At 33.2% G+C, this 19539-nt stretch overlaps 1 protein-coding gene across 1 annotated transcript; it reads right to left on the minus strand.

Annotated features, from left to right (window-relative positions):
• Positions 1-291: 291 nt before the first annotated feature.
• Positions 292-11554, minus strand: LOC124448236. The gene is made up of 5 exons (XM_046999233.1): positions 11539-11554; positions 7697-7778; positions 2800-2868; positions 528-2183; positions 292-300 (listed from the first exon to the last, which is right to left on the minus strand). The coding sequence occupies exons 3-5, from the start codon at positions 2803-2805 to the stop codon at positions 292-294; spliced, it is 1671 nt and encodes a 556-aa protein (XP_046855189.1). The 5' UTR covers positions 2806-2868; positions 7697-7778; positions 11539-11554.
• Positions 11555-19539: the final 7985 nt, after the last annotated feature.

Raw genomic sequence — 19539 nt, forward strand, 5'->3', positions numbered from 1 at the left:
GATTGTTTTTTAATTTCCAGAGCTTTTTCATGAAACTCTATAGCTTTGTCGTAGTTTCCAGTATCACTATACACAATACCAAGATTGTTTAAAGACAAAGCAACATCAACATGATTTGAACCTAACGATTGTTTTTGAATTTCTAGTGCTTTTTCGTAAAACTCTGTAGCTTTGTCGTAGTTTCCAGTTTTATAATACACCAAACCAAGATTGTTTAAAGACCTAGCGACATCAGCATGATTTGGACCTAACGATTGTTTTCGAATTTCCAGAGCCTTTTCATGATGATTTTTAGCTTTGCTATATTTCCCGGTGTCATGGTATAAAACACCGAGGATATTAAAATACCAAGCTTTGTCATAACTAGATTCTTCTGATTTAAATTTATCCAATAGTTCAAGAGCAAGATCGTATTTTCCAAAATGTCTTAATTTGTCAACAAAATATTTGAAAATTTCTAAAGTGTTCATGTTGATTTTTGTCTTGTTGGTCTTTAATAATTGAACAATATTTTCAAGATGTGGTACTAATTTGATTTCGTCGTCTCTCTCTTTAAACATGTAAAGTGCTTTAGATATTTGATCAACGTTAGTTTCCATTTCATGTTCTTCATTTGAATGTTCAGATTGATAAACAATAATTGCTTTGTGAACAATGCGATGTAGACTAATGTCATTATTTTCTGAATGCAAGAACAATGAGCAGTCCTTTAAATGAAGACATATATCTTCCTTTGAGTGTTTGGGATCAATTTCTTGAACATAAAAAACAATAATGTCTCGTGGTATAGGATCAAACGATATCACGGAAAAAAAGTTAATAACATTTGTTATTATTAAGGACTCTTCAGCATTTTGTCTGACAGCTAAAAGTGATGCTTGTAACATACTTCTAGGATATACCGAATTAAATTTAACAAAAGTGGCGTCCATGTTTTCTTCTTCTTCTGAATAAAGTTTCTCTAAATATTGTTTCCAAGTAAATGAGCATTTTGCTTTGTTTACACGACTGACATAACAACAAGCATTAGCCAAAGCCAGCGGTTGATGATCTAATGCGTGAGATACTTCATTTAACAATTGATCATCAGCATGTTCAATAGTGTAATGCTTCAATAGTTGAAAACATTCCCTATCATTCATTCCACTTTTGATAGAAATATGTTTGTTAAACTCATCGCCTTGAGGTACGGCATCTGTGTTCTGGATTGTTACTATAATTTGTCCATTTATCCACATGGGATCACCTACTTGGGGAAGTAACGAAGAAATTTTTCTGAGTTGTTCCACGTTGTCTACAATGATCAACCAATTTAGCCAGAATTTTAATCGTGTGGATACTAATGATCGCAAATTCTTCACTTTGTCTGTGATGGAACAATTTTCATCTTTAAAATTTTTAATTATATACTTGTCACAGTTTAAACGGTACCCAAGTTCACAGTAAGATTTTAAAAGAGATTCCTCATTTTTTCCATCGAGAGTCATTACAAACGAAGTTCTATTTTTCCAATCACACGATAATTTTTCACAAACCTGTCTTGCAAGTTGAGATTTACCACAGCCAGGATTACCAGTGATGTAAAAATATGTCAGTTTATCATTGTTATCATTCCTTAATTTTTCAAGATTTCTTATAATTTTATCTCGCAATTCAGTGCATTCAACGACAAAATGATTAGGTTTTAAAGGCAGAACTTGAAATGAATTAAACTTGTTTCGATGATTTTTTATTGCAATGATTTCATCGAGGGAAAATTTTAAATATTGAAATGATTTTTCAATGATATTGACTATTCCATCAAACTCATCATCTGAGTAATTGCTTTCATACCAATGTGCGTCGCTGTTTCTTTCACAACGAAGTGCATGAACAGCATCCTTTGTGTTTTTATCAAGATGCTTTTTAATTGAATTTGAAAAAAGTATAGCATCAAATAATATCGTACAGTCCCACTTACTGGTGTCTCCATCCTGATATTTTTGATGGACATTTGGTTTGATAGTTCTTCCTGATTCTAAAGAGCAAAATTTTTTCCCACTTTTGGGTGTATTATCCCATTCTCCATGAGATGATTTGTAATGAAAGTTCCATTGTTTGATGAAAAATGAAGCAAGTTCCTTTTGAACAACATTAATTATTTGCCTAATGTAAAATAGGTTTCTTTTTTCTCTTAATTCTATCTGCAAAAAAATGATGTATCAACAATATTGAAATCAAGTACTTTACTGGACAGTTCACGTGACTTTCCAAAAGACAGACATAGGAATTTAGATTTCTATAATCTTAGATCGTCATTTTTTGACTTATATATCGTTTAGACTGTTTCTAAGAATATAGTATAGTGTTCTAGCTGATAGCCTTTTCTTGAATATACCATGTAACGCTTATGGTAATGCCAACCATAGTCTATAATGCGTTTATTCAAACATAACTTAGTAAATGAATTTGTTTTGCAAAATGCTGTAACTCATTATCGTTTTTTTCTTTGGCTACGAGGATTGAATGGTAATCTTAGAGACTTTTCATCAATTTTTAGAAGACCATAAGCTACTAAATTAATAATCTTACCTATCTTTGATAAATTTTACTTGAAACGAAAGTTTTTAATTTATGTTGATAAAATAGTATTTTTGGGGAATCATTTACATAAAATGATTTGTTGAATATTACTTTTCGGTTATGCTCAACTTTTTAAGATGAGAATTTAAAATACTCTTAAAAACTTTAGCATTTTAATCACAATTTTATTGCATTTACAATTGTAATTGTTAACATAAAAATAATCAAAAGTCGCACCTGCATGTCAAAGAGCTACGTCATAAATCGTTTCTGAGCTTTTAGAAAAGCCTTTCCGTTTTTAAAATGCTATATATAGAAAGAGAAGAATGTTTGTGAGTCACTCCAATGCTATGCTCAAACTGAATACGCGAAAATGGTTGCGCAACTCGTCACTCTCGAGTGACTCGCAATTGACTAGCTCACTCGCCATTCAATACTCGCGAGTCAAGTCATGTTACTCGAGGTCGTTTCTGTAGTCAAGGTCACTCAAACAGAGAAGGTGTATGCTGCAAAATAATATCCAAATTTAGAAGTATGGAATCAGAGGTTTGCAACCTAAAGAATGGACAAAAATTCTAAATTTCTAAAGATAGATATGATGGAAGAAATGGTCAGTGTAAAGGATGATGTACTGAAGCATGTGTAGATAGAAAAACTACTGAAGCATGTGTACATAGAAAAACTATTGAAGCATGTGTAGATAGAAAAGCTACTGAAGCATGTGTAGATAGAAAAACTACTGAAGCATGTGTAGATAGAAAAACTACTGAAGCATGTGTAGATAGAAAAACTACTGAAGCATGTGTAGATAGAAAAACTACTGAAGCATGTGTACATAGAAAAAGTATTGAAGCATGTGTAGATAGAAAAACTACTGAAGGATGTGTACATAGAAAAAGTATTGAAGCATGCGTAGATAGAAAAACTACTGAAGCATGTGTAGATAGTAAAACTACTGAAGCGTGTGTAGATAGAGTGTAGATAGAAAAACTACTAAAGCATATGTAGATAGAAAAACTACTGAAGCATGTGTAGATAGAAAACTACCGAATCATGTGTAAATAGAAAAACTACTGAAGCATGTGTAGATAGAAAAACTATTGAAGCACGTGTAGATAGAAAAACTACTGAAGCACGTGTAGATAGAAAAACTACTGAAGCATGTGTAGATAGAAAAACTACTGAAGCACGTGTAGATAGAAAAACTACTGAAGCATGTGTAGATAGAAAACTACTGAAGCATGTGTAGATAGAAAACTACTGAAGCGTGTGATAGAAAAACTACTGAAGCACGTGTAGATAGAAAAACTACTGAAGCATGTGTAGATAGAAAAACTACTGAAGCACGTGTGGATAGAAAAACTACTGAAGCAGGTGTAGATAGAAAAACTACTGAAGCATGTGTAGATAGAAAAACTACTGAAGCATGTGTAGATAGAAAAACTACTGAAGCACGTGTAGATAGAAAAACTGCTGAAGCATGTGTAGATAGATCAACTACTGAAGCATGTGTAGATAGAAAAACTACCGAAGCACGTGTAGATAGAAGAACTACTGAAGCATGTGTAGATAGAAAAACTACTGAAGCATGTGTAGATAGAAAAACTACTGAAGCACGTGTAGATAGAAAAACTACTGAAGCATGTGTAGATAGAAAAACTACTGAAGCATGTGTAGATAGAAAAACTACTGAAGCATGTGTAGATAGAAAAACTGCTGAAGCATGTGTAGATAGATCAACTACTGAAGCATGTGTAGATAGAAAAACTACCGAAGCACGTGTAGATAGAAGAACTACTGAAGCACGTGTAGATAGAAAAACTACTGAAGCATGTGTAGATAGATCAACTACTATAGAAATGACAAGTGTAATTGTTGCTAATTTACACTGTTTTGCAGGTGTTGTGACTGCCTAGTGTGTTTCGTTCCGGACTACTGCAGCCTAGCGGACACCTTGGACACTGACCCCAGCCCTACCTTATAATCATAAGCCAAAACGAGCCCGCGTTTCCCATACAAGCGCTTTGGGTGTCTGCTAAACTGCATGCTATCCAAAAAAAACTGGCGGTCAACTTAAGCGAAAAAGCCTTGTTGTTTTTCTGATGAGCTTTTTACATTTAAACGAGTCCCCCACCAATTGTTGCCAATTATATAGCAATGTAAATGTTAAAAATATTGTCTTGAAGCACATTGTGTCAGGCCTTGCCGATGCTGTATTTGGTTGCTGTACTAGATGCATTGTTGCCTTGACGATTTCGCTTTTCTTAGCAAAGCAATTAAAACAATGAAATTCTTTTTTATATTCAAACAAAACAAGGTCTTGTTTCTATGCTTATTTACCGTGACGCGTACGAATTAGCCATGAAATTAGCAAAAAACGCAGTAAAATGGTCGAAAAGCAAAAATGACAATAACTTATTCATAGAGATAGACAGGGAATTTATTGAAAAACTCATAGATAGCTTTTATGTCGATGATCCAGTGTCCGGTGAACAATCCAAGAGGAAAGTAATGAGGTTGTACGAGTCAGCAAGTGAGCGATTGGCTGCGGGAAGATTTAGGCTTAGGAAGTGGCTAAGTAAGGATGAGAATGTTTTGAAAGAAATAGAAAAGAGAGAAAGAAGAATTTTAGAGGAAAGTAGGGCGGAATTTAGTAATTCGAAAGTGGTTGATGAGCAAACTTATGCCAAAGCATCAGTCGGGGAAAATAGTATCAGTGGAAGTTTTGAGAAAGTACAAGGATTGGGATGGGAGTGTAAATCGAATCGTTTGAATTTAGCCTCTGGAAATTGGCTGAAAGAGAAAGGCATTCATTCCAAGTAAACGAAGTATACTAAATATACTTGCAGGATTAATCGATCCTTTAGGTATTTTAAGTCCAGTTGTAGTTTGTGCTAAGTTATTGTTTCAGGAGCTGTGTAATGAGAGAGCTGAATGGGATAATGATCTGGAAGGTGACAAGAAAAAACGTTAGGAGAGGTGGATAGAAGATTTAGACAGAGTCAGGGATTTAGTTGTGGCGAGATGTGTCTATGGTAATTTACTTAGTAAGGTAAACTGTTACTGGCATTGGTACGCAGATGCCAGTCAAAAGGCATACTGTGTAGTCGTATATTTTGTGACAGAGCTAAACGGTGCCTACCACGTAGAGTTGCTTACGTCGAAAACAAGGATAGCGCCAATAAAATTGCAGACAATTCCAAACTATAAAAGATGTCAGCTAGAATATTAGAACAGTTGATGGACACACTTAAGTCGGCCTTAGAAGGTTACGTTCCATTTAATGGTACATACTATTGGTTGACGGTATGACTGGATTGTGCTGGATCGGTAATAGGGGAAAATGGAAACAGTTATTGTGCCATAGAGTTAAAAGATTTTAAGATTGAGCAGGAAGGATAAATTGAAACATTGTCCGGGTGTAGACTACGCAGCGGACTTAGGTTCAAGTGGAGTTACGGCATCACAATTAAAGGAAAGTGAACTTTGATGGAAGGAACTGAAGTGGTTGTAAAGGTCCCCATTGTGATTGGCCAATGCCAAAAGAGGTTAAAACTACAGAGGAAAGTCTTGCGGAAGTCGAGAAGACAGTATTGGCTAACACACAGGTAGTAGATGAAGATTGTGTGATAAAATTCAGCAAATTTAGTTATATAAAGAGACTAATAAGGGTCATAGCTATCATTGGGTGATTTGTAGACAATTTGAAGGCAAGAGTTGAACTCGGGACAAACAAGACTAAAACATTGCAAGTGTCAGATTTAGAACTAGAAGTTACAGAATCAATTTTATTGCCTTAGGATCATCACTTAACCGAATTAATTTTTAAAGATTACCACAGGAAGGTTCATCATAGTGGGGTAAGAGCGACCTTTGTTCAGCTACGAGGCAAATATTGGGAAACAAGGCAGACACATCGCAAAGAAAGTGTTAGGAAATTGCAGGATTTGTAGAACACATCAAGGAGAGGCTTATAAAATACCAGTGCAAGCGGATTTAGCAGATTTTAGAGTTCAGTATTCACCACCCTTTTCTAAAGTAGTAGTAGATTTTGCTGGTCCATTGATTGCAAAAGAAGGAGGACAGATGGTAAAAGTATACATCGCATTATTTTCCTGCTGTTTTACAAGAGCAATTTGTCTTGATTTAGTTGATAGTTTAAGTGCACGTTGTTTTTTGAATTGTATGCGAAGACTTACTGCTAGATTGGGAGCACCTCGCTAATATATTAGGACAACGCCAAATCATTTAAAGCAGCTGAGAAAGCGTCGAAGGAGATTTATGAAAATAAGGAAGCAAAATCATATTTGGAAGGTAATCGGTTGATATGGAAGTTTAATTTGAGGAGGACACCCTGGTGGGGTGGATTTTTTAAAAGAATGGTAGCATCGGTGGAAGGCTGTCTGAAGAAGGTGTTGGGTAGCGCTAAATTGAACAAGGAAGAATTGTTAACAACATTAGTTGAGGTACATAGTACGTTAAACTCTAGACCATTGATTTATGTATATGAAGATGAAGTGAATGTAGATGTACTGACTCCTGCACATATTATGTTTGGAAGAAGATTAACATCTATTCCAGACAAAAGAGTTCTGCATACAAGCGTAGGTTTAGGTATTTAGCGAGATTGAGAAAGCATTTTGATTAAGGTGGAGGTCATAAGGTTTGCAAAGTAAAGGGTAGTTGTGTCCGAAAGTATGTGATGCAGTTCTTTTTGTTTAAGGATAGTTTGAAAAGAGGATTTTGAAAAAAAAGAGAGAATCGAGAGATTGATCAAAGGAAAAGATAAGTTAGAGAAGCGGAAGTCAAAGTTGTTGGCAAGGGAAAGCTACTGCACATAAGCAGGCCTCTTCAGATACTGTATCCACTAGAGATGAATGCAAAGGTAAGTAAAGAAAAGTCAGCGTCCTACATGTAGAAAATGCAATCATGCTATTCTTCCTCCTCTTAATTTTGAACAGGTTTTACTGTTTTTCCTACCATACAGCTTATAGTCAATAGTTAAAAAGTTGATATATCAACTTAGATATGATTTCTCATGCATGTCTATTCATACTTCATCTAGATGTTTCCTTAGCTAATTTATTAGGTCCTTGATGTGGATATAAATCACGCTTTACTTTTGTAAAATTACCTTTGTTGTAGAAGTAAGACTTCATATCTGACGACCTTGTCGTCCAATTTAAGCTTGCTTTAGTTTTATACATGTCACATACCTAACAAAAGATAAGAGAGTTATTAAAAAGAACACGACCACATACATATCAGATAAAAAATGGTGATCATAATTCATACCTTATTGTTACATCAAACTTTTATCCATGAGAGTTTTTGTTACATAAACACATTTAAATAGTGAACGAAGATGAAGAGTGAGTCAGGATCTCCTTCAACAAACAGTAATATAAAACATTAATGACATCTCTGGAGAACATTTTAGTTATATAACTATGTATACATCAATGGCTAAAAAGAATTGTAATAGAAATAAGATACACAAATAAGAGCCTCATACAGAGTACATAATAACATTTAAATAAGTCAAATTTTAAAGGACTACTGTTAAATAATATAAAGTTTTACAAGCTTTAACTCAGGCTCAAAGGGATCATCTTTCTAAAATAGGATTTGAATGTGATTGATTAAGACACAATTTTTTGAAACTTTAAATAAATTTTTTCACGACGTTAATCAAAAATATTCCATGCATGTATATTATTGCAAAAGTCGTTAGAGTCGTATTATTAGAAGACCATTATTATTGAATAATCCATTGTAAATTATCAATACAATTTATTTATCAACTGAGCGCAATTGTAAATACCTATGATCAATAAAAAACACTATACATATATTAGTAAAGGATGCAATGAAAGTAAATTTTAACACTGTTAAACTAACATATGATCAAAAGTACAGTTTTGAAAGCTCTGTGTTGCATGAATTAACATTTTACAAAAAATATATTCGGTCGAGTTCTTCCTGTGTGTAAATACATTCTTCCTGTGTCTGGCTTTGCAAATTTTTCAAATTTCCTTACTTATAAAAGAAATGGTTTGTTGTATACAACTATGAACATTATGCTAGACACACAGAGATTAGTCAAAAGTGGCGTCAGCAAAGAAGGGAGGTGATGCATGATTGGACATGTGCCCTCCCAACTCCCCCCCACCTACATAAATTTTTACAGATCCCCCTTTTTTCTATAGACAAGTATAGTTTATAAAAAAAATTCAGCGTCCTACATTTAGAAAATGTTCTCATGATGTTCTGCCTCGCACATACTTATGAACAGGTTTTACTGCCCTATACCATGCAGCTTATTGCCAATAGTTAGAAAGTTGGTGTATCAACTTAAATATGATTTCTCTTGAATGTTTAGTCATGCATTATCAAGATGCGCCAGTTGCAAAGTTGTTATGTAAAAATAGTAATATAGTTTCTGAATCTCGCTTTACTTTCGACAAATTACCTACGTTTTAGAAATAAGACTTCATACATGACGACCGTGTAGACAAAATTATGTTTGCTTAAGTTCTTTACATGTCACATACCTTACAAAGATGAGAGATTTAATATAAAGAACGCGACCACATACATATCAGTCAGGGGCGGATCTACGATATTTCAAACATCAGTCATAAAACGTCGGAGGCGCTCCGCACCTGGGGGGGTCTGAGGTTATCTCTCCTGAGAAATGTTGATTTTCAGAGCCTTAAAAATGCCATTTTCAGCGTTTTAGAACATTACAAAATGTATTTTGTGGGCATCGTTTTTGCGTAAAAACAACACATTTTGTTTACGTTTTTTTCAAAAAAAAATAAAATAAAGTGAACAATACTTGAATGTTTTGCCAAATATTTAGGCTCATTAGCATGTCTAGAAACGTAAAATTTATTTTACAATAATGCTATATTCAAAAACAGATATAGCCTTTAAAAATTTCTACCAAGTTGTCAGGCATAGACCCCCCTAGAGACCCCCATTCAAACCTCTATGTAATGAGTTAAGTTAGAAAATTGGTACTACAAGTGACAGTTCATAGATATAGAAAAGCTCAGACTTCAAACCATGCAAGTTTATTGTAACCCTTTACCCATCTCCACATCAGTACTAGCAAATTCACCTTTTGAGAAAAAACTCAAAATTTTTTTCTGCCACAGATTAAGCAAAAATTATCAGAGTGAAAATTTGCAGTTAAGGACAGCTTAATGCCATAAATGATTATTAGGCATTTCACTTGACTATTATCTTTATCAAGGTGTGCTATATAGCAATCACTAGTAGCATTGTATTATCAAATAGAAACAGAATGTAACCAACAGGTCTTTAATTATATAATTACATGAATGTTAAAATTGGTTCATGTGTCATGCTTACTGGTTATGACAAATATCTTTTCATATGATCAAAGCTCGTTTAAATGTAAATCTGAAATACTTTAGTTTAGAAATCATAATGATCATCAGAAAAATTACCTAGTGATCATGAAAAATACTTTGCTGTTTTGCCAAATTTCAAAGTTTATCTGCATACAAAGGAAGACATTTTTACTTGTCAAAATGCTTTTCATACATCAATAGCTTTTTGGAATTCATGGCAAACAATCTGGTATGAGCCGTAGATTAACACACCTTTACATCTCTACATGAGGTGTTCAGTTAGAAAAGGGGACAATATGTGACATGGGACAACATTTCATGTATGTGAAATACTAAGGTTTAATACCATTCCAGTCAAATTGTCAAAATAAAAAGCTTCATGGATCAGAAGACTCAAAATCGCAGGTTATAGTAAACAGCTTCTCATGCAATCAATGTTAGTTTTCTCAAATCTTAAACAATATGTAGTATAACTGTCCAATGATTGAATGATCAATGATCATAAACTGAAAAGCCACAAAAAAATTTGTTTATGATAAAGTAAATAATAGTATGGCGCCTTATGGCTACAGACTTTTTGTCCATTGAAATATATTTGCAGGAATGTAGGATTTCGCTGCCATATAACGGTCACGATTCCCCAAGCACTAAACAAATCATAGCTAAAAGTCCTTCGGCAACAACAATTTTAGAAGCATCAATCTGCTTACCATACGCCATATTAACATAAATCGCATCACACACTTGCATAAATTGACTTTGATATATTAAATTTATGCATACACTTCACTTGTCCTTTACTTAAGATTTTGGATGTAAATTTCTGCTGATACAACACAAAACAATGTTGGCTTGCTTTTGAACATCAATGACTAAAATGTCGCTCGCGAGATCGTCTTTGCCAAGCATTTACAATTCATCCATTAATTTTTCGCCCTCTTGAAAAAATTCTCAGTTTAGAAAGCAGCATTCGTGTCAATATATAAATTTGTAAAAGATTTCCATAAATTTCATCTGATTGAAGTTCAGTTTCTATCATGCTTTAGAAAATTATTATGAAACGATCAAACATTCAATTCAGACAGTGAGCTTGACTATGTTAGTTCAGTTGGCTATCAGTCGAAATAGGTCAAACCAATCACAGTAAGACAAAAATTTAAACGAACCAATTACACGATAGCAAGTGGACTCCCTTATAGGTACGGCCACCCCGTTTATCGGTCGAGATTATTCCAGATCGTCCACTGATCTGGCTTTTTATCAATGAAATAAGCGTTTTTGACGTTCATAGACTCCTTTATCCGTCGAACCAGTCAAGTCACCCCGCTTATCAGTCGGTTATTCCAGGTAAATTAAAATTCAACTGATCTGGTTACCAAGGAGATATTCATTGGATTAGTCATTAGTTTTCAATAATAAATATAGCTGGATTTTTATCACGAAGTAAATGCGATAATAAAGTAAGAATAATTAATGAATTTTTAACTAATATGAATAGGTAATTTTTGAGTTTCAAACATCAGTCGCGCGACGGATTTGACATACTCTAGATCCGCCCCTGATATCAGTTAAAAATGGTAATCATAATTCATACCTTATTGTTACATCAATCTTTTATCCATGTAAGTTTTGTTACGTAAACACATTTAAATAGTGAACGAAGATGAAGAGTGAGTCAGGATCTCTTTCAACAAATAGTATTATAAAACATTAATGACGTCTATGTAGAACATTCTAGTTCTATAACTAAGTATACATCACTGACTAAAAACAATTGTTATAGAAATAAAAATACATAAATAAGAACCTCTTGCAGAGTACATAATAACATTTAAATAAGTCAAATTCCAAAGGACTACTGCTAAATCTTATAATGTTTAACAAGTCTTAACTCAGGAATATAGAATCACGTATCTAGGACAGGATTTGAATGCCAATGATTAAGACACGATTTTCGTAACTGTGAATGGATTTTTTTCCTTCATTAATGAAAAATTCCATACATGTATATTCTTGCATAAGTCAGTTCTTATTATAAAAAACCTTTGTTATTAAATAAACCATTGTAAATTATAAATACATGTCAAACATCAATTGCACGTAAATATAATTACTTATGATCAATAAAAACATTGTAGATACAACAGTAATGGTTGCAATGAAAGTAAACCTTAAACTGTTGAACATGATCAAAGGTATAAATTTAAAAGCTCACTGTGTTGCATGAATCAACATTTCCCAAAAATAGATTCGGTTGCGTACTTTCTCTGTGTAAATACATTCTTCCTGTGTTCAACATTTGCTTATTTTACAAATGTTCTTACTTTTAAAATGAAAGGTTTGCTTAATACAAATAACAACATTTTGTTATACATACAGCGATTAGTCAAAAGCGGCGTCGGCAAAAAATGGAGGTGATGCATGATTGAACATGCTACCCCCCCAACATAAATTTTTACAGATTCCCATTTTTTCCATAGACAAGTATGCTATTTCACCTCTCCCATACCCTTGAACAGATTTTGCTTTCCTTTACCATGCAGCTTATTGTCAATAGTTAGAAAGTTGGTATATTAATTTACATATGATTTCTCATGCAAGTTTAGTCATACTTTATCGAGATGCTTCTTAGCTAATTCGTTATGTGCTTAGTATAATTCTAAAATATCGCTTAATTTTTCTAATATTACTTTCGTGTCAGAAGTAAGACCACCGTGTGAACAAAATTATGTTGGCTTTAGTTCTTTACATTTCACATTCGCAGCAAACGGATGAGGGATTTATTATAAACAACGCGACCACATACATATCAGTTAAAAATGGTGATCATAATTCATACCTTCTTGTAACATTAATCTTTTATCCATGTAAGTTTTGTTACATAAACACATTTAAATAGTGAACGAAGATGAAGAGTGAGTCAGGATCTCCTTCAACAAACAGTATTATAAAACATTAATGACATCTATGTAGAACATTCTATTTATAAAACTAAGTATACGTAACTGACTAAAAACATTATAGAAATAAAAATACATTGATAAGAACCTCATGCAGTGTACATAATAACATTGAAATGAGTCAAATTCGAAAGTAATAATATAAAGTTTGACAAGTTTAATTTTAGGAATAAATGAATCACCTTTCTAAGATAGGATTTGAATGTGAATGATTAAGACACAATTTTTGAAAGTTTAAATGTATTTTTCACTTCACTAATCAAAATTTCCATATATGTGTATTATTGCAAAAGTGAGTTCATGTTATAAAAAGACCTTTATTATTGAATAACCCATTGTAAATTATCAATACATTTTACTTATTAACTGGACGTAATTGTAAATACTTTTAATCAAGAAAAAACACTTTACATATTGCAGTAAAGGATGCAATTAAAATAAAAAAATTCTGGATCTATTTCAAAAAACAGTATTATGAAACATTGATGACATCTATGTCACAGTATAGGGAATATACAGTAGGTCCTTTTCGTGTGCAACTGGCTGCTGTATATTTAATTAGATTTTTGGCTGCCGTTAGGCATTTCATCATTCCTATTCGTCAAAAATGAAATTGACTGGCTGCCAATCTGGCAATCACATGCGTAATAAGATATGCGTCGCACGAAAAATTTGAATAGAGTGGCTCTAATGTATGTTCTTTTATGGTGTGTCAATGTAGAACATCTCAGTTATATAACTAAGTATACATCATTGACTAAAAACATTTGTCATAGAAACAAAAATACATAAATAAGTAGCTCATGCAGAGTACATAATAACATTGAGATTAGTCAAATTCCGAAGGACTAGTGCTAAATGTAATAAAGACAGGATTTAAATGTTAATGCTTAAGACACGATTTTCGAAAATGCAAATGTTTCTTTTATTTCATTAATCAAAATTCCATACAAATAGATTATTACATAAGTTATTTCATATTATAAAAATCCTTTTTCATTTAATAAGCCATTGTAAATTATGAATAATTTTCAAACTCCAACTACACGGAATTATAATAACTTATGATAAGAAAACACTGCAGACACAAGAGTAAAGAATGTAATGAAAATAAGATAATGCTTATCTCAGATGTGTAGTAAAGATGAGAAACACATTGTAGTTGAGTCTCAGTAGGCAAATTTAAAAGATTAGTGGTACCAGTAGGGGAGAAAACACCTTCAGAACGCATTTACGGTTTCAAAAAAATGAATGCTTAGAGTGGGTCAAATCACAATATAGGAATATACATTAGGGGCACTTGGCTGAGCAACTGGCTGCTGTATATTTAATTAGGGACTGTTCACATGAGCCCGGTAGCCGGGATTCAGGGAAGCGTTGAATCATTTTGGCAAATGGAAAAGATTAAATACTTCACAACAAAAATCTTATTTGAGCAAATTGTCTGTACTAGGACTTTGGAAATTCACAAAACCTTTAAAATGAAGACAAACACTTTAGCTTGATTTGAAAATTACGACTGCAATGACTTATAACGCTTAAGAAGGTTGTAAGTTGTGCGCTAAAGGTTTTAACTCTTTTCAATGACTTAAAATCATTTTACGCCTCGCTGAATCCCGTTTACTGGGTTCATGTGAACAGGCACTTAGTTTAATGGCTGCCGTTTTCCATATCGTCAATCCTATTGGTCACACAATGCAATTTACTGGCTGCCAATATGGTAATAACATGAGTAGTAAGATATACGTGGCACAATAAAATTCAAAGGAGTTGCCCTGCTCTATGTCCTTTTCATCTCATGTGATGCAATATAAGCAAAAAACATGAAACATATGCCCAAGATTTCATGGTGAATAACTCTGCATATGATGTTAGTTTGCGTTTTTAAATTCTTAATCAGATAAATTGAGAATGAGCAAATTGTTATATGTTTTCTGTTTGACTATCCAAATGGTAAAACATTCACCAACATTGAACGAATAGCTTTAGTTGGTTAAGTTTGAAAGATGTAACAAAAGATCAAATGCTTAACATTTTGTCTGACAGCTAAAAGTGAAGCTTGTAACATACTTCTAGGATATACCGAGCTAAATTTATTAAAAGTGGCGTCCATGTTTTCTTCTTCTTCTGAATAAAGTTTCTCTAAGTATTGTTTCCAAGTAAATGGGCATTTTGCTTTGTTTACACGACTGACATAACAACAAGCATTAGCCAAAGCCAGCGGTTGACGATCTAATGCGTGCGATACTTCATTTAACAATTGATCATCAGCATGTTCAACAGTATAATGCTTCAACAGTTGAAAACATTCCCTATCATTCATTCAACTTTTGATAGAAATATGTTTGTTAAACTTGTTGTCTTGTGGTACGGCATATGTGTTCTGGATAGTTACTATGATTTGTCCATTTATCCACATGGGATCACCAACTTGGGGAAGTAACGAAGAAATTTTTCTGAGCTGCTCCACGTTGTCTACAATGATCAACCAATTTTGCCAAAATTTTAATCGTGTGGATACCAACGATCGCAAATTCTTCACTTTGTCTGTGATGGAACAGTTTTCATCTTTAAAGTTTTTAAGTATATACTTGTCACAGTTTAAACGGTATCCAAGCTCACAGTAAGTTTTTAAAAGGGATTCCTCATTTTTTCCATCGAGGGTCATTACAAACGAAGTTCTATTTTTCCAATCACACGATAATTTTTCACAAACCTGTCTTGCAAGTTGCGATTTACCACAGCCAGGATTACCAGTGATGTAAAATATGCCAGTTTATCATTGTTATCATTCCTTAATTTTTCAAGATTTTTTATAATTTTATCTCGTAATTCAGTGCATTCAACGAGAAAATGATTAGGTTTTGAAGGAAAAACTTGAAATGAATTAAACTTGTTTCGATTGTTTTTTATTTCATTGATTCCATCGAGGGAAAATTTCAAATGTTGAAATGATTTTTCAATGACAATGACAATTCCATCAAACTTGTCATCTGAGTAATTGCTTTCATACCAATGTGCGTCTTTGTTTCTTACACCACGAAGTGCATGAAGAGCATCCTTTGTTTTTTTGTCCAGATGCTTTCCAATTGATTTTGAAAAAAGTATTGCATTAAATAATGTCGTACAGTCCCACTTACTGGTGTCTCCATCTTGATATTTTAACTGTAATTCTTTATCTAACTTTCTACTCGATTCCAAATTGTAAAATTTGTTACCACTGTTGTGTGTATCATCCCATTCTCCATGTGTTGATTTGTAACGATAGTTCCATTCTTTGATAAAGAACTGAGCAAGTTCCGTTTGTACCACATTAATTACTCTTCTGATGTAAAATATATTTCTGTTTTCTCTTGATTCCATCTAAAAAAATTATTCTATCAATAAGACAAGTAAAATCAAGCAATTCGAAAAATTTAATATACAAGATAAATGTATTAGTTATCCTGAAAGTCGAGAAATTTTTACATTTGATGAAATCAAATATATTTACTCATACATACATTTATTTTGTTATTTATTCATTCATTCAACTTTGCCTGCATCATGCTATAAATGCAATTGAACATAAGTAACTATTATATGACAGGGTACATGCTACAGCTCTTTTCAATTAAAGCATCTTTAACCCTCTAGAGACTGTTGTTGCTCACAGGCAAAATCACCAAACGAGACGTGTACGAACGTTTGAAAAGGCCAGGCTCCTAGAGTGTTAATATAAACAAATGCCTTAAACATTAAAAACAACACGATATTTACAGGATAGTTCACATTTTTTATCGTCATGAACAGCAAATATAGCTACTCTTTTTAAGGATTGTTTAAAATGTTGTAATAGCCTTTTCTTGAATAGACTAAGGTTGATAATGATGCATTCTAGAGTCTAATGCACGTGTTTAAATATGAGCTTTGAAATTTTTTTGTTTTGCAACCATTTGTAACAAATGATAGATTATTTGGATAGCACCCAATCGTATTTTTTAAGGCTACGAAGATTGACAGTTTAATGGTCAAAATTCTTCATCAATTTTAAGACCATGAACTCCTAATATCAGGCAAAAGTTTATGTAGTCAATGAACTATTTTCATTGAATTTTACTTGAAATATAAGTTTTTAACAAATGCTGATGAAATAATGCCTTTTTTTGAAGGGGGGCGGGGGTTAGTTATAAATCAGCTGCAGAATTGTTTCTTTTCAGGGTGCTCAAATTTTTTAGGGCAACTATTTTAAATACTCTCAAAGTTTTCATCGTTTTAACTAAAGTTTTATGGCATTTAAAAATACAATTGCATCTCTAATCTGCAGATAAAAGAGCAAGATATATTAAGTGTTTCTCAGCTTTTACAAAGGCTTTTTCCATTGCACAAAATGCTAAAAAACAGAATGTCGCAATCCATGCAAAGTGCACGCTAAGACTTGAAATGAGAGGCAGGAGGTTCTGATCATCATGATAAGGGTGGAAAGACTGTGTACGTGTGTGTTTGTTAGGACAAAAACAGTAGTTAACTGCATGGTCATACTCCTTTCTGTTTCGTGCAAATCAAAAACTTGGACAAACATTGAATGTATAAACAAGCATCATTTTTCTGACGATTTCAAGAAACATAAAATCAAATTTTGTTTTTCAAATTTATAAAATGTTGAACTTTATGAACAGGAATTTTTACCAGTGTATTGAAGTTTTATTTTCAAGAACAAAAAGAGACACGACATAATGAGGATAAAGGCATAATAAGAAGAAAAGGTAAATATAAATGAAGGTTCTCTAACATTTGTCTAAAAAAGAGCTGGCATTCAGTGGACATGATGAATCAAGCTTTAGTTTGAATCAACAAAATTATAGAAATTTTCCAAAGTCATTTATAAAATTGTAATCTGTTTTTGACTTGCATGCAAGCAACCACTTCAGCAAGGAAGAACTGATGCAGCTTGTGTTTTTTATATTGTATCACTTGATGTCCGGAAAAAGTTGATTGTCTGTATTCATGAAGCTATTAGATTGTTGAGAAAAGCGATGATTCTCAGTTTCTTTTTAATTAATGCAATGATACTTTGGTTAACCACAAAACAACTTATTGATTTATTAAATCGTTTTTAAAATTTCAGCATTGATTACATTGTTAAAGGATTTTTACGTCGAGGCACTTTATGCAGAATTTTCATAAATTTAGATGTCATGTACATAATGAAGCATGGAGAACTTTCATGATTTGGTTTTGAGGAAACTTATTTAAGCGTAGGGGCTTAATTTAAAGTGCAGATGATTGAAAAGAGTTGTTGTAGTAAAGTGTTTTTTACGGCTAGTAATTTTATTTTAAAACTATCATATTTCATGGGAAATATTATCATCATATTTTTATCATTCTCTTCATCTTACACTCACACCATATGCTGCTTTAAAAACATGTTAGAAAACATAAGGGCATTGTATGATGAGTTTGAAATGACAGAGATGAGATGTAGCTTTCACATGAGGATGAAACCATTTTCTTTTGCTAAAAATTTGTTTTAGAAATATGAAAGACTATGCATTGCATCATTTTATCACTGACAATTCAAGAAAATCTTAGGACATAGAATTTCTGCCTTTCTAAGTCATCTCAATTCAATATCAATGTCTCTGTCTACCTCTAACAAAAATATAGACCATCAAAAAGGAATGCCAGACGTTGTTGAACAAATCCTCTTTTGAATTCAGAGTACTCTTTCCACTTTTGGGGAAGTTCAGTCTTGTGTGGCGGTGACTAACACTAGTGAGAGACCAGAAGGTGGAACTATGGCGGTGGTTAATACTAGTGAGAGACCAGAAGGTGGAACTGTGAAGGTGGCTAATACTAGAAAGAGACCATAAGGTTAAACTGTGACGGTGGCTAACACTAGTGAGAGACCAGAAGGTAGACTGTGACGGTGGCTAATACTAGTGAGAGACCAGAAGGTGGAACAGTGGCGGTGGCTAACACTAGTGAGAGACCAGAAGGTGGAACTGTGGCGGTGGCTAACACTAGTGAGAGACCAAAAAGTGGAACTGTGGCGGTGGCTAACACTAGTGAGAGACCAGAAGTTGGAACTGTGTCGGTGGCTAACACTAGTGAGAGACCAGAAGATGGAACTGTGGCGGGGGTTAACATTAGTAATCGTATCTTCATAAATATATGTGTATTTAATGAAACATGGGAACCAAAACCTAAAGCAACTACTTTTCATGAGAAATATCATCATCATAATATTTTTAATCTTTACAAAAACAAAGTCTAGATGATCCTATTATAGGTGATCAATTTTGTTGAATAATGAATTTTAATTTTTTTTGCCTTAGGGGGGATACTACATGGTTATATTGCATCAGGGAGAGGGTTATGAGTTATGACTCCTTTTTAGCATGTAGAGCTTTCTAATAAAGAATTGTCTTGACATGATAATCTTTTGTTTACTGCTTTAATAGAATGGTTTTACAGATCACAAAATTAACTGCTATGTGAGCTTGATATAGGTCAACTTAAGAGTTAGTCTCGCAATCTCAAGCTAAAAAACAGTCTATAAACGTGAAGTCAAAATGAATCCCATTTACAATTATTGCGTATTGACAACAAACACTTTCGAACCCATCGAACAGAACTGTTCTGCTGAATTTGAA

Source organism: Xenia sp. Carnegie-2017, unplaced genomic scaffold (assembly GCF_021976095.1).
Source record: "Xenia sp. Carnegie-2017 unplaced genomic scaffold, XeniaSp_v1 HiC_scaffold_23, whole genome shotgun sequence".
In the NCBI taxonomy this organism is placed as follows: domain Eukaryota; kingdom Metazoa; phylum Cnidaria; class Anthozoa; order Malacalcyonacea; family Xeniidae; genus Xenia; species Xenia sp. Carnegie-2017.